The following is a 16,163-nucleotide window of genomic DNA, read 5'->3' on the forward strand; positions in this document are numbered from 1 at the left end:
TACAGCACCCGATGCCACAGGAAAGCCAAAAAGATTATCAAGGACATCAACCACCCGAGCCATGGCCTGTTCACCCCGCTATCATCCAGAAGGCGATGTCAGTACAGGTGCATCAAAGCTGGGACCAAGAGACTGAAAACAGATTCTATCTCAGGGCCATTAGATTTGTTAAATAGCCATCACTAGCCAGCTACCACCGGGCTACTCAACCTTGCATCTTAGAGGCTGCTGCCCTATATACCTAGACATGGAATCACTGGTCACTTTGATAATGGAACACTAGTCACTTTTGCAACTGGTGTTCCTTCCACGGGAAGGCTGAGTTAATGTAGGCTAATGTGATTAGCATGAGATTGTAAGTAACAAGAAAATTTCACAGGACATAGACATATCTGATATTGGCAGAAAGCTTAAATTTTGTTAATCTAACTGCACTGTCCAATTTTCTGTAACTATTACAGTGAAATAATACCATGCTATTGTTTGAGGAGAGTGCACAATTTTGAACATGAAAAGTTATTAATAAACAAATTAGGCACATTTGGGCAGTCTTGATACAAAATTCTGAACAGAAATGCGAGGGAGGGAGAACGAAGGGAGGGAGAACGGAGGGAGGGAGCATGGAGGGAGCAGATTTATTGTCAATCAGTGTTTCTAAGTGGACAGTTTGATTTCACAGAAGTGTGATTGACTTGGAGTTACATTGTGTTGTTTAAGGGTTCCCTTTTATTTTTTGAGCAGGATATATAGGCAACCAAGGCTTTATCATCATTTTCTTTTAACAGAAATGTGTAGAGATCGACCAGTCAATCGCAATCGACCGATTGGTGACCACTGCTATAGGCTTGTCTCATCATCGTCGGTGATCAGGCATAACACTGTCGTGTCTTCAGCAAACTTGATGATCGTGTTGGAGTCGTGCGTTGCCAGAGTTGTGGTTGAACTGGGAGTACAGGGAGGGGACTAAGCACACACCCCTGAGGGTCCCCCGTGTTGAGGGTCAGTGTGGCGGAGGTGATGTTGCCTATCCCCACCACCTGGGGTCGGCCCGTCAGAAAGTCCAGGATCCAGTTGAAAGGGGAAGTGTTCAGTCTCAGGGTCCTGAGTTGGTGATGAGTTATGACTATGAACTACATTACAGTGCGTGTGTGTGTGTGTGTGTGTGTGTGTGTGTGTGTGTGTGTGTGTGTGTGTGTGTGTGTGTGTGTGTGTGGTGTGTGGGTGTGTGGTGTGTGGTGTGTGGTGTGTGTGTGTGTGTGTGTGTGTGTGTGTGTGTGTGTGTGTGTGTGTGTGGTCCTTGTCTCCATTGCTCCGGTGCAGACCATATGGGAGTCTCCCTGACTTCAGGATCAGGCTTTGGTGGAGTTAAGCCGGAAGGCATGCTATGTGCTGGAGGAAAGATCCTCTGATTGTGTGTGTGTGGTGTGGTGTGGTGTGGTGTGTGGTGTGGTGTGGTGTGGTGTGTGTGTGTGTGTGTGTGTGTGTGTGTGTGTGTGTGTGTGTGTGTGTGTGTGTGTGTGTGTGTGTGTGTGTGTGTGTGTGTGTGTTTGTGTGTGTGTGTGTGTGTGTGTGTGTGTAGAGAGCAGATGGCCCTGACCCTGGAGCGGTATATCTATAGACTGTAACACTGTAGGAAACAGGAATATCCCTTCAGTTCCACCCATAGACAATCAACAGGCCTAAATCATTCCTCTACCAGATTATAGAACACATACCATAGCTACAGATCTACTGGGTCTAAATACAAAGTGCTTCATGCATAACCAAAAGGGAATTTATTTTCTGTCTCTCACCAGGTCACGTTAACAGTAAAAATAACATTCTCATATAATATTATCTCTGGAGTTTTGTTATTGGTTTCAGTATTTAAAAAGGGACAATCTGTGATTGCTACATCAATTTTAAAAAGTTGAAATTAATAATAATTAATAATATACACTGAACAAAACATTTAACAGGTGACACCAATAAGGATCATAGCTTTCACCTGCATTCACCTGGTCAGTCTATGTCATGGAAAAAATGTCATGGAAAAACAGGTGTCTTTAATGTTTTGTACACTCAGTTTATTTCAATTGATTGTTAAAGAATATCATTTATAGATGCTTCATGAGCTTAGTTCAGCTGTCACACCCCCCAGAACCCAAAATATAAGCTTTAAAGCCTCAATACATGGTTAGAACTGCAATGTTGATATCCTGGATAATCAGTCCTTGTATCCATAGCTCTGTCTATGAATTTGAGATTGGTTACATTTCTCCAGCTCTATCTCTCCCCTGTTTACGAGAACAGTGGTGGGTGTCCACTTTGTTATTATTCGAACTGCAGAATGCCCTTTAAACACATTGTCAGCTCGACCAGCAACCATGGAAGAGTTGCAGTGGAGAGGAGAGCGGCTGATTGATGAGAATTATATACAGTTGATGTCGGAAGTTTACATACACCTTAGCCAAATACATTTAAACTCTGTTTTTCACAATTCCTGACATTTAATCCTAGTAAAAATTCCCTGTCTTAGGTCAGTTAGGATCACTCACTTTATTTTAAGAATGTGAAATGTCAGAATAATAGTAGAGTGATTTATTTGAGCTTTTATTTCTTTCATCACATTCCCAGTGGGTCAGAAGTTTACATACACTCAGTTAGTATTTGGTAGCATTGCCTTTAAATTGTTTATCTTGGGTGAAACGTTTCGGTAGCCTTCCACAAGCTTCCCAGAATAAGCTAGGTGAATTTTGGCCCATTCCTCCTGACAGAGCTGGTGTAACTGAGTCAGGTTTGTAGGCCTCCTTGCTTGCACACACTTTTTCAGTTCTGCCCACAAAATTTCTGTGGGATTGAGGTCAGTGTTTTGTGATGGCCACTCCAATACATTGACTTTGTTGTCCTTAAGCCATTTTGCCACAACTTTCGAAGTATGCTTGGGGTCATTGTCCATTTGGAAGACCCATTTGCGACTGCTTTAACTTCCTGACTGATGTCCTGAGATGTTGCTTCAATATATCCACATAATTTTCCTTCCTCATGATGCCATTCTATTTTTTGAAGTGCACCAGTCCCTCCTGCAGCACAGCACCCCCACAACATGATACTGCCATCCCCATGTTTCATGATTGGGATGGTGCTCTTCGGCTTGCAAGTCTCCAATTAGCCTATCAGAAGCTTCTAAAGCCATGGCATCATTTTCTGGAATTTTCCAAGCTGTTTAAAGGCACAGTCAACTTAGTGTATGTAAACTTCTGACCCACTGGTATTGTGATACAGTGAATTATAAGTTAAATAATCTGTCTGTAAACAATTGTTGGAAAAATTACTTGTGTCATGCAAAAGTAGCTGACTTCCCAAAACTATAGTTTCTTTAACAAGAAATTTGTGGAGTGGTTGAAAAACAAGTTTTAATGACTGCAACCTACGTGTATGTAAACTTCAGACTTCAACTGTATATATATATATATATATATTTTTTACAGAGGTCATTTACAGATAGCTAGTCTTTAGTAACCTTGTAATGTAAACATCCTAGGTTTATCTGTGTATCCAGCCTCAGACAGACACACACACACACAACACACACACACACACACACACACACACACACACACACACACACACACAGATAGAGATGGAAGCTCCTGCATTAATAATGTTGCCCTGGTAACAACCTGTGAATAATGGAGCACGTCTTGTCTTTGATGTGAAGGAGACAGATGTGACATGTTAAAATGGCGGCGCCCCCCTCCCCTCTCCTTGTCCTTGACACAGTTATTTAATGTGGTCGTGTTTAATTATCAAATATGGAGCCTTGGTCTCCTGAAAGCTGGGGTAGAGGGCAACGTATGGGCACTGGGCTGCTCCGTGGCTCGTAATGAAACATCGGTGAACGCTGTAACTTTATTTTAGGGCTACTGGCAGTCAGCTGCATGAGAAACAGGTTAGCATACCATTGTACTGTAGGTTATATAGGCTTTGAATGATTAACACAATGGAACGTTCTAGCTTCAAAATGAAACGCCTGTGTCAGAGATACATGAATAAGATGGAGAAGAAAACAGACAGACAGACAGACAGACAGACAGACAGACAGACAGACAGACAGACAGACAGACAGACAGAGACAGACAGACAGACAGACAGACAGACAGACAGACAGACAGACAGACAGACAGACACAACATCTTCATATCTACTGTACATCTCTATGAGATGTGGTTTAGCCCAAGCTCTCCATTGTTACCTGAGCTACAGCAGTCTAGTGACCTGGTTTCCTCAGAACCACACGGACTGTGGTGTGATGGGCTCAGCTCTGAAACGTCCCCTATTTCCTGGGGAAATGTTGTTTAACTGAGCTGAACATGGAGTCTGATTTATTGCAGAAACGGGTCATCACTGGCAGCTGACAGTGTGTTACCAGCCTGCTGTTTGACACTAGGACAGCATCTCATTGTTACCAGCTTGCTGTTTGACAGTAGGACAGCATCTCATTGTTACCAGTTTGCTGTTTGACATTAGGACAGCATCTCATTGTTACCAGCTTGCTGTTTGACAGCAGGACAGCATCTCACTGTTACCAGCCTGACAGTAGGACAGCATCTCATTGTTACCAGCCTGCTATTTGACATTAGGACAGCATCTCATTGTTACCAGCCTGCTGTTTGACACTAGGACAGCATCTCATTGTTACTAGCCTGTTGCTTGACAGTAGGACAGAATCTCATTGTTACCAGCCTGTTGCTTGACAGTAGGACAGCATCTCATTGTTACCAGCCTGTTGTTTGACACTAGGACAGCATCTCATTGTGACTAGCCTGCTGTTTGACACTAGGACAGCATCTCATTGTTACCAGCCTGTTGCTTGACAGTAGGACAGCATCTCATTGTTACCAGCCTGTTGCTTGACAGTAGGACAGCATCTCATTGTTACCAGCCTGTTGCTTGACACTAGGACAGCATCTCATTGTTACCAGCCTGTTGTCTGACACTAGGACATCTCTTTGTTATATACTGCTATATACCTGATGGTTCATTAGTGTAGGATTCCAATGAGTCCATCCTCCTATAGCTCCGCCCTCTGCTATATACCTGATGGTTCATTAGTGTATGATTCCAATGAGTCCATCCTCCTATAGCTCCGCCTCTGCTATATACCTGATGGTTCATTAGTGTATGATTCCAATGAGTCCATCCTCCTATAGCTCCGCCTCTGCTATATACCTGATGGTTCATTAGTGTAGGATTCCAATGAGTCCATCCTCCTATAGCTCCGCCCTCTGCTATATACCTGATGGTTCATTAGTGTAGGATTCCAATGAGTCCATCCTCATATAGCTCCGCCCTCTGCTATATACCTGATGGTTCATTAGTGTATGATTCCAATGAGTCCATCCTCCTATAGCTCCGCCCTCTGCTATATACCTGATGGTTCATTACTGTAGGATTCCAATGAGTCCATCCTCCTATAGCTCCAGCATTGAGCTGTTTCTAATAGAGCTCAGTGTTGAGTTGTTTTTAATAGAGCTCAGCGTTGAGCTGTTTCTAAAGGAGCTCAGTGTCGAGTTGTCTAATAGAGCTCAGTGTTGAGCTGTTTCTAATGGAGCTCAGTGTTGAGTTGTTTCTAATAGAGCTCAGCATTGAGCTGTTTCTAATAGAGCTCAGTGTTGAGAGCTATAAGTAGATTAAAAACATTACTGTCATTTCTCCTAGCCTCTCTTCATCACATGATTACATATGCCCTCTCTTATGACCGAAAATAACTTCTGGACATCAGAACTGCGATTACTCACCACGGACTGGCAGAATCCTTTTTGTCCTTTATTGAGTCCAACGTGAATGATGTACTGCTTTCCCAGGCACAGGCCCAGATCCCCATCATTTGCGTGAAGAGGAGGCGGAGAAAAAAGGGGCCGGGGGCTGCCTTCTGGGAATTCATAAGAGATCTAATAAACGTACACTGCCTTCCATTCTGCTAGCATACATGCAATCTTTGGAAAATAATAATAAATAATAAACCTATGCAGAAGATGACACTACCAACGGGACATTCAAAACTGTAATATCTTATGCTTCACGGAGTCGTGGCTGAAAGATGACATTATCAACAGCTGGCTGGTTATAAACACTGTATTGGCAAGATAGAACAGCAGCTTCTGGTAAGACAAGGGGCGGTGGACTATGTATTTTTGTCAACAGCAGCTGGTGCTTGATATCTAAGGAATTCTTGAGGTTTTGCTCGCCTGAGTCAGAGTATCTTATAAGATGTAGACCGCACTATCTACCTAGAGAGTTTTTCATCTGTATTTTCGTAGCTATCTACATACCACCACAGACTGATGTTGGCACTAAGACAGCACTCAATGAGCTGTATTCCGCCGTTAACAAACAGGAAAACGCTCACCTAGTGGCGGCGCTCCTAGTGGCCGGGGACTTTAATGCAGGGAAACTTAAATCCGTCTTTCCAATTTCTATCAGCATGTTAAATGTGCAACCAGAGGGGAAAACAACTCTGGACCACCTTTACTCCACACACAGAGACACGTACAAAGCTCTCCCCTCACCCTCCATTTGGCAAATCTGACCATAATTCTATCCTCCTGATTCCTGCTTACAAGCAAAAATTAAAGCAGGAAGCACCAGTGACGAGATCAATAAAAAAGTGATCAGATGAAGCAGATGCTAAGCTACAGAACTGTTTTGCACAGACTGGAATATGTTCCAGGATTCCTCCGATGGCATTGAGGAGTACACCACATCAGTCATTGGCTTAATCAATAAGTGCATCGGACTAAGGATGCAGGACTAAGATCGAATCGTACTACACCGGCTTTAACACTCGTCGGATGTGGCAGGGCTTACAAACCATCACAGACTACGAAGGGAAGCACAGCCAAGAGCTGCCCAGTGACATAAGCCTACCAGACGAGCTCAAGACAACGTACATTGTAGAAATCGTAACTCATCGCTGTAAATGGTTTATGGAATTGAGAATGGAATTTTCCATTCCTGGGTTTAAACAGGATTTTTGTCAATGTTGTTGTTGCTTAAAATAGCAACCAGTTGGATCCCTGGTTTATGGGGAGAATGGTACTGTGTTAATCATGTCAGAAGATGACAAGCCTAATCCCCTCCCTCAATGGGCTGCCACTGCCCCGCCCTCCCCTTATTCTGCCTCGGGGGGCCAACACTGCCTCTCCCTCCCTCATCCTGCCTCGATGGGCCGCCACTGGCCCTCCCTCCCTCATCCTGCCTCGATGGGCCGCCACTGGCCCTCCCTCCCTCATCCTGCCTCGATGGGCCGCCACTGCCACTGCCTCTTCCTCCCTCATCCTGCCGCCACTACACTTTTCTTCGCTACAGTCTGTCACCTAAATGTGCTTTATTGGAAAGGCTCTTGCAGATAGGGTTTGTGATTAGCGTGAAGAAAGAGAGAGAGAGAGAGAGAGAGAGAGAGAGAGAGAGAGAGAGAGAGAGAGAGAGAGAGAAAACAGTGGTGAGTAAATCCTTTTTACCCTGGCGTTTTTAAACCCTCCCTCGGCTCTGTTCTGGCTGAGGCCTTACGAATGTCGTCAATCAAACGAAGTGACAGCAGCGTGTCATGTGGAGGGGGTTGGGGAGGCGGAACTTAGCGACACATAGAGCCCTAGTAGCCTAGATCCACTCAATCTCAATGCATCTTTCCACAATCTTCTTCTCAACAGTATTGGAGGAGGTCCAAGGTCCCTTGGTAGACTGTTCCTCTCTGATAGACTGTTCCTCTCTGACCTCTCCTGTTGAGAGGGAGGATGAGGGAGAGGATCGAGAAAAGATTAATTGAGACTGAGCCTCTACCGATTCTGAATTGAGAAAGACCTTGTACTAAAACACATGACTTCTGCACCAGAGAAGTTCTGTTTTTGAAGTTTTCCCTGCATGGAGCAAGGTTAGACCTTACCAGGTCTGTGTTGGGTAAAAGACAGGAAGTGTGTGTGTGTGAGAGAGAGTGGGATTGATCGTGTCTGTCTGTCTGTCTGTCTGTCTGTCTGTCTGTCTGTCTGTCTGTCTGTCTGTCTGTCTGTCTGTGTACTGTACCCCATGCTGAAGGTCAACTCTAAATGCCACAAAAGGCAGAGGTTTTTAGTTGATAACAGAAAACGGCTGGTCTGTTACCATGGTCTGTTCACTCACTGCAGTACTTACTGTTTCTGAGGCTAATCTGTTGTGATCTGACTGAAATGTTTAAAAAAGGTATAGCATGATAACAATTGGGCATTTGGTCTCTGTTTCGTCAGTCAGTCCTAAAAGGGAACTGGAAGGGGAACATTTGTCTGATAGACTGTTCGCCAAAAGCCTGGGATCACTGGAGGCAAACTGATAGACTGTTCACCAACAGCCTAGGATCACTGGAGACAAACTGATAGACTGTTCACCAACAGCCTAGGATCACTGGAGGCAAACTGATAGACTGTTCACCAACAGCCTGGGATCACTGGAGACAAACTGATAGACTGTTCACCAACAGCCTAGGATCACTGGAGGCAAACTGATAGACGGTTCACCAACAGCCTACGATCACTGGAGACAAACTGATAGACTGTTCACCAACAGCCTAGGATCACTGGAGGCAAACTGATAGACGGTTTACCAACAGCATACGATCACTGGAGACAAACTGATAGACTGTTCACCAACAGCATGGGATCACTGGAGGCAAACTGATAGACTGCTCACCAACAGCCTGGGATCACTGGAGACAAACTGATAGACGGTTCACCAACAGCCTGGGATCACTGGAGACAAACTGATAGACTGCTCACCAACAGCCTGGGATCACTGGAGACAAACTGATAGACGGTTCACCAACAGCATGGGATCACTGGAGGCAAACTGATAGACGGTTTACCAACAGCATACGATCACTGGAGACAAACTGATAGACTGTTCACCAACAGCATGGGATCACTGGAGGCAAACTGATAGACTGCTCACCAACAGCCTGGGATCACTGGAGACAAACTGATAGACGGTTCACCAACAGCCTGGGATCTGTTGTGTTGTTACAGTATGCAGCCTCCTTTGGTAGCGAATCCAGTCCATTTCAAACTTTATTTATTTTATTTATTTATCCGTTATTTTACCAGGTAAGTTAACTGAGAACACGTTCTCATTTACAGCAACGACCTGGGGAATAGTTACAGGGGAGAGGAGGGGGATTAATGAGCCAAACTGGGGATTATTAGGTGACCGTGATGGTTTGAGGGCCAGATTGGAATTTAGCCAGGACACCGGGGTTAACACCCCTACTCTTACGATAAGTGCCATGGGATCTTTAATGACCTCAGAGAGTCAGGACACCCGTTTAACGTCCCATCCGAAAGACGGAATGGAAAAGGCACTTGAAAGAGGAAGTTATGATGTTGTTATATAGTAATGCTGGACACTATTCAACACCTAGAGGCCTATCAGCTGTCTCTATCCAGCTGTGATAACAACCTTTCGCCTGGGAAGGGGGTGAATGTGAGAGTCGTGGACATGAAAGAAGCGAGGAGGAGGAGGAGGAGGAGGAGGGGGAGGAGGAGGAGGAGGAGGAGGAGGAGATGGAGGAGGAGGAGGAGGGGAGGAGGGAGGTGGATGAGGGGAGGGAGGAGGTGGATGAGGAGGAGGAGGAGGAGGGGGAGGGGGAGGGGATGAGGGGAGGAGGAGGGGGGGGGGGGAAGGGGAGGAGGAGGAGGAGGAGATAGAATGGATAAATTTAATAGAGGGAGGGGTAATCAACTGGAGAGACATTACTGATGACAGGAGGAAAGAGCAGGAGGGAAAATCAGAGTACTGAAAACAAACAATGAGGAGAAGACAATATCCCTCACAGTGAAATGAAAAAGAAATACAAAAAAGAAAGACAGAGAAAGGGAGCTTGAGGGGAATACAACAACACAAGAGAGAAAGGAGGGAGGCTTTCAAGAGTCTGACTGTCCTGTACTGTGGGCTGCTGTTCCTTTCAGAGCCGATACTCAATTATTAAAAGACCTACTGACTACTCGGGAGAGAGAGGGAAGGGAAGAGGGAGTGAATGGGAGAGAAAGAGAGGGAGTGAATGGGAGAGAAAGAGGGAGTAGAAGAGGGAGTGGGAAGAGGGAGGGAGTGGGAAGAGGGAGTGAATGGGAGAGAAAGAGAGGGAGTGAATGGGAGAGAAATAGAGAGGGAGAAGAGGGAGTGGGGAGAGAAAGGAGGGAGTGAATGGGAGAGAAATAGAGAGAGAGTGGGAAGAGGGAGTGAATGGGAGAGAAAGAGAGGGAGTGAATGGGAGAGAAATAGAGGGGGAGTGGGAAGAGGGAGTGAATGGGAGAGAAAGAGAGAGGGAGGGGAAGAGGGAATGAATGGGAGAGAAAGAGAGGGAGTGAATGGGAGAGAAAGAGAGGAAGTGAGAATGGGAGAGAAAGAGAGGGAGTGAGAAGACCTTATCTGACATTAAAACATAGGATCACACCAATGTGCACACACTGGTTCAATCAACCTTGTTTCCACATCGTTTCAAGGAAATTACGTTGAACCAACGTAGAATAGATGTTGAATTGATGTCCGTGCACAGTGGGACCTGAGCCTCCCCCTCACCTGAAAATAACTTTAATTTGTTGATTTGGATAAAAAGAACATGAGTTCCCACGTCTTGCCGACTGAATCCCAAGTGTACAGAAATAGAGACGATATCGTAGACATCAAGCTCTCCTCCCTACCCCTCTCCCTCCCTACCCCTCTCCCTCCCTACCCCTCTCCTTCCCTACCCCTCTCCCTCATTACCCCTCTCCCTCATTACCCCTCTCCCTCCCTTCCTCTCTCCCTCATTACCCCTCTCCCTCATTACCCCTCTCCCTCCCTTCCTCTCTCCCTCCCTTCCTCTCTCCCTCATTTCACTTATAATTTACTGTATCACAATTCCAGTGGGTCAGAAGTTTACGTGCACTAAGTTGACAGTGCCTTTAAACAGCTTGGAAAATGATGTCATGGCTTTAGAAGCTTCTGACAGGCTAATTGGCATATTGGAGGTGTACCTGTTGGAGGTGTACCTGTGGATTGGAGGTGTACCTGTGGATGTATTTAAAGGCATACCTTCAAACTCAGTGCCTCTTTGCTTGACATTACGGGAAAATCTAAAGAAATAAGCAAAGACCTCAGAAAAAAATGTATACCTCCACAAGTCTGGTTCATCCTTGTGAGCAATTTCCAAATGCCTGAAGGTATCTGTTCATCTGTACAATCAATAGTACGCAAGTATAAACACCATGGGACCACGCAGCTGTCATACCGCTTAGGAAGGAGACGCGTTCTGTCTCCTAGAGATGAACGTATTTTGTGCAAAAAGTGCAAATCAATCCCAGAACAACAGCAAAGGACCTTGTGAAGATCCTGGAGGAAACAGGTACAAACGTATCTATATTCACAGTAAAACGAGTCCTATATCGACATAACCTGAAAGGCCTCTCAGCAAAGAAGAAGCCGCTGCTCCAAAACCGCCATGAAAAAGCCAGAATACGGTTTGCAACTGCACATGGGGACAAAGATCGTACTTTTTGGAGAAATATCCTCTGATCTGACGAAACAAAAATATAACTGGCCATAATGACCATAGTTATGTTTGGAGGAAAAAGGGGGATGCTTGCAAGCCGAAGAACACCATCCCAACCGTGAAGCACGGGGGTGACAGCATCATGTTTGTGAGAGTGCTGTGCTGCAGGAGGGACTGATGCACTTCAAAAAATAGATGGCTTCATGAGTGAGGAAAATTGTGGATATATTGAAGCAATCAGTTAAAGCTTGGTCGCAAAGGGATCTTCCAAATGGACAATAACCCCAAGCATACTTCCAAAGTTGTGGCAAAATGGCTTAAGAACAACAAAGTCAAGGTATTGAAGTGGCCATCACAAAGCCCTGACCTCAATCCCATAGAAAATGTGTGGTCAGAACTGAAAAAGTGTGTGCAAGCAAGGAGGCCCACAAACCTGACTCAGTTACACCAGCTCTGTCAGGAGGAATGGTCCAAAATTCACCCAACTTATTGTGTGAAGCTTGTGGAAGGCTAACCGAAATGTTTGACCCAAGTTAAACAATTTAAAGGCAATGGTACCAAATACTAATTGTGTGTATGTAAACTTCTGACCCACTGTGAATGTGATGAAAGAAATAAAAGCATAAATAAATAATGATCTACTATTATTCTGACATTTCACATTCTTAAAATAAAGTGGTGATCCTAAATTACCTAGGATTAAATGTCAGGAATTGTGAAAAACTGAGTTTAAATGTATTTGGCTAAGGTGTATGTAAACTTCCGACTTCATCTGTATTTATAAAGCCCTTTTTACATCAGCAGATGTCACAATGTGCTGAACAGAAACCCAGCCTAAAACCCCAAACAGCAAGTAATGCAGATGTAGAAGCACGGTGCCTAGGAAAAACTCCCTAGAAAGGTAGGAACCTAGGAAGAAACCTAGAGAGGAACCAGGCTCGGAGGGGTGGCCAGTTCTATGTGAGTACATGGCCATTAAGGCCAGATTGTTCTTTGAGATGTTCAGAAGGAGAAAAGAGATAGGGAAGGACTCTAACCTTGAGGGATTTTGTCTGCTGTTTCTGTATGTCTGTCTAATCTAGACCATGCTTCAGTGAAGGTGGTTGCAAACTCGTTTGACTCAGAACTAGGAGAACTCAACTCCGACAACTCCGACAACTCTGAGAACTATGAGAACTCTGAGAACTCCGACAACTCCGACAACTCTGAGAACTCTGAGCCATCCACAATGCTATGTAGACTAGATTCATTATCAAAGAATTGTCCTGTTCTACCATATCTGAATTGCATACCGTATGCAGCTTGACTTGTTTGGGATCTCTCATATCCCCACTAAGCAGCGACTCTAAAGGGATAACAAATATTCTGTTCATCGCCATAATGCACTAACGTGATACTTTGATACTTATCTTTTTTTCTCTATCTCTCTCTCTCTCTCTCTCTCTCTCTCTCTCTCTCTCTCTCTCTCTCTCTCTCTCTCTCTCCTCAGTCTTAGCAGTAGCAGTAGCAGCCAGTCTTCTCGTGGTTTGGTTTTCTCACTACCTAGAAGCCATGGCAGATGAAGCGGACATGCGCAATGAGCTGGAAAACCTGCAGGCGAAGGCAGATCAGATAGCCGATGAGGTAAACACACACACACCTCACACACCCCTCACACAAACCTCTCACACATCTCACACACCCCTCACACAAACCTCACATACGAACCTCACACACTCCTCACACAAACCTCTCGCACACTCCTCACACAAACCTCACGTACGAACCTCACACAAACCTCGCACACTCCTCACACAAACCTCACACACGAACCTCACACGTGAGTGACGGCTCACAGTAGACCGTCATCCTTTCATTCACACACATGAGATCCACATCAGGGCTCATGTCTGAAAAGCATCTTAGAGTAAGACTGCTGATCTAGGAACAGTATTGTATTTAAGATCAAAATGAATACGATTATACGGACAGGGGGGCACCTGATCCTATATCAGCATTTCTACTCTGATATGCTTTTTGGAACACCTGAGACAAAAGCATACAACTAGACATCTGTTCCACATCAACACTCCTTCAACTAGACATCTGTTCCACATCAACACTCCTTCAACTAGACATCTATTCCACATTCAGAGCTCCTTCAACTAGACATCTGTTCCACATTCAGAGCTCCTTCAACTAGACATCTGTTCCACATTCAGAGCTCCTTCAACTAGACATCTGTTCCACATTCAGAGCTCCTTCAACTAGACATCTATTCCACATTCAGAGCTCCTTCAACTAGACATCTGTTCCACATTCAGAGCTCCTTCAACTAGACATCTGTTCCACATTCAGAGCTCCTTCAACTAGACATCTGTTCCACATTCAGAGCTCCTTCAACTAGACATCTATTCCACATTCAGAGCTCCTTCAACTAGACATCTGTTCCACATTCAGAGCTCCTTCAACTAGACATCTGTTCCACATTCAGAGCTCCTTCAACTAGACATCTGTTCCACATTCAGAGCTCCTTCAACTAGACATATGTTCCACATTCAGAGCTCCTTCAACTAGACATCTATTCCACATTCAGAGCTCCTTCAACTAGACATCTGTTCCACATTCAGAGCTCCTTCAACTAGACATCTGTTCCACATTCAGAGCTCCTTCAACTAGACATCTGTTCCACATTCAGAGCTCCTTCAACTAGACATCTGTTCCACATTCAGAGCTCCTTCAACTAGACATCTATTCCACATTCAGAGCTCCTTCAACTAGACATCTGTTCAACGAGACATCTATTCCACATTCAGAGCTCCATCAACTAGACATCTGTTCCACATTCAGAGCTCCTTCAACTAGACATCTGTTCCACATCAGAGCTCCTTCAACTAGACATCTATTCCACATTCAGAGCTCCATCAACTAGACATCTATTCCACATTAGAGCTCCTTCAACTAGACATCTATTCCACATTCAGAGCTCCATCAACTAGACATCTATTCCACATTCAGAGCTCCTTCAACTAGACATCTGTTCCGTATCAGAGGTCCTTCAACTAGACATCTATTCCACATTCAGAGCTCCTTCAACTAGACATCTGTTCCGTATCAGAGCTCCTTCAACTAGACATCTGTTCCGTATCAGAGCTCCTTCAACTAGACATCTGTTCCGTGTCAGAGCTCCTTCAACTAGACATCTGTTCCGTATCAGAGCTCCTTCAACTAGACATCTGTTCCGTATCAGAGCTCCTTCAACTAGACATCTGTTCCGTATCAGAGCTCCTTCAACTAGACATCTGTTCCGTATCAGAGCTCCTTCAACTAGACATCTGTTCCGTATCAGAGCTCCATCAACTAGACATCTGTTCCGTATCAGAGCTCCATCAACTAGACATCTGTTCCGTATCAGAGCTCCATCAACTAGACATCTGTTCCGTATCAGAGCTCCATCAACTAGACATCTGTTCCGTATCAGGGCTCCATCAACTAGACATCTGTTCATCTCCATCAACTAGACATCTGTTCCATATCATCCTTCAACTAGACATCTGTTCCGTATCAGAGCTCCTTCAACTAGACATATGTTCCGTATCAGAGCTCCTTCAACTAGACATCTGTTCCGTATCAGAGCTCCATCAACTAGACATCTGTTCCGTATCAGAGCTCCTTCAACTAGACATCTGTTCCGTATCAGAGCTCCATCAACTAGACATCTGTTCCGTATCAGAGCTCCATCAACTAGACATCTGTTCCGTATCAGAGCTCCATCAACTAGACATCTGTTCCGTATCAGAGCTCCATCAACTAGACATCTGTTCCGTATCAGAGCTCCATCAACTAGACATCTGTTCCGTATCAGAGCTCCATCAACTGACATCTGTTCCGTATCAGAGCTCCTTCAACTAGACATCTGTTCCGTATCAGAGCTCCATCAACTAGACATCTGTTCCGTATCAGAGCTCCATCAACTAGACATCTGTTCCGTATCAGAGCTCCATCAACTAGACATCTGTTCCGTATCAGAGCTCCTTCAACTAGACATCTGTTCCGTATCAGAGCTCCTTCAACTAGACAACTGTTCCGTATCAGAGCTCCATCAACTAGACATCTGTTCCGTATCAGAGCTCCTTCAACTAGACATATGTTCCGTATCAGAGCTCCTTCAACTAGACATCTATTCCACATTCAGAGCTCCTTCAACTAGACATCTGTTCCGTATCAGAGCTCCTTCAACTAGACATCTGTTCCGTATCAGAGCTCCATCAACTAGACATCTGTTCCGTATCAGAGCTCCATCAACTAGACATCTGTTCCGTATCAGAGCTCCATCAACTAGACATCTGTTCCGTATCAGAACTCCATCAACTAGACATCTGTTCCGTATCAGAGCTCCATCAACTAGACATCTGTTCCGTATCAGAGCTCCATCAACTAGACATCTGTTCCGTATCAGAGCTCCTTCAACTAGACATCTGTTCCGTATCAGAGCTCCTTCAACTAGACATATGTTCCGTATCAGAGCTCCTTCAACTAGACATCTATTCCACATTCAGAGCTCCTTCAACTAGACATCTGTTCCGTATCAGAGCTCCTTCAACTAGACATCTGTTCCGTATCAGAGCTCTATCAACTAGACATCTGTTCT

The 16,163-nt window shown here is 44.8% G+C and overlaps 1 protein-coding gene across 1 annotated transcript in view; it reads left to right on the forward strand.

Annotated features, from left to right (window-relative positions):
* The window catches only part of LOC112262230 (synaptosomal-associated protein 25-B-like), a 72,157-nt gene that overhangs the window by 18,126 nt on the left and 37,868 nt on the right, over positions 1-16,163 (forward strand). Inside the window, exon 2 of the mRNA XM_042330223.1 lies at positions 13,023-13,156. Coding sequence (XP_042186157.1) covers positions 13,085-13,156 — 72 coding nt within the window. The 5' untranslated portion in view covers positions 13,023-13,084. The remainder of the gene's footprint in view (positions 1-13,022; positions 13,157-16,163) is intronic.

The sequence above is a fragment of the Oncorhynchus tshawytscha genome, linkage group LG11, assembly GCF_018296145.1.
Source record: "Oncorhynchus tshawytscha isolate Ot180627B linkage group LG11, Otsh_v2.0, whole genome shotgun sequence".
NCBI classification, from domain to species: Eukaryota; Metazoa; Chordata; class Actinopteri; order Salmoniformes; family Salmonidae; genus Oncorhynchus; species Oncorhynchus tshawytscha.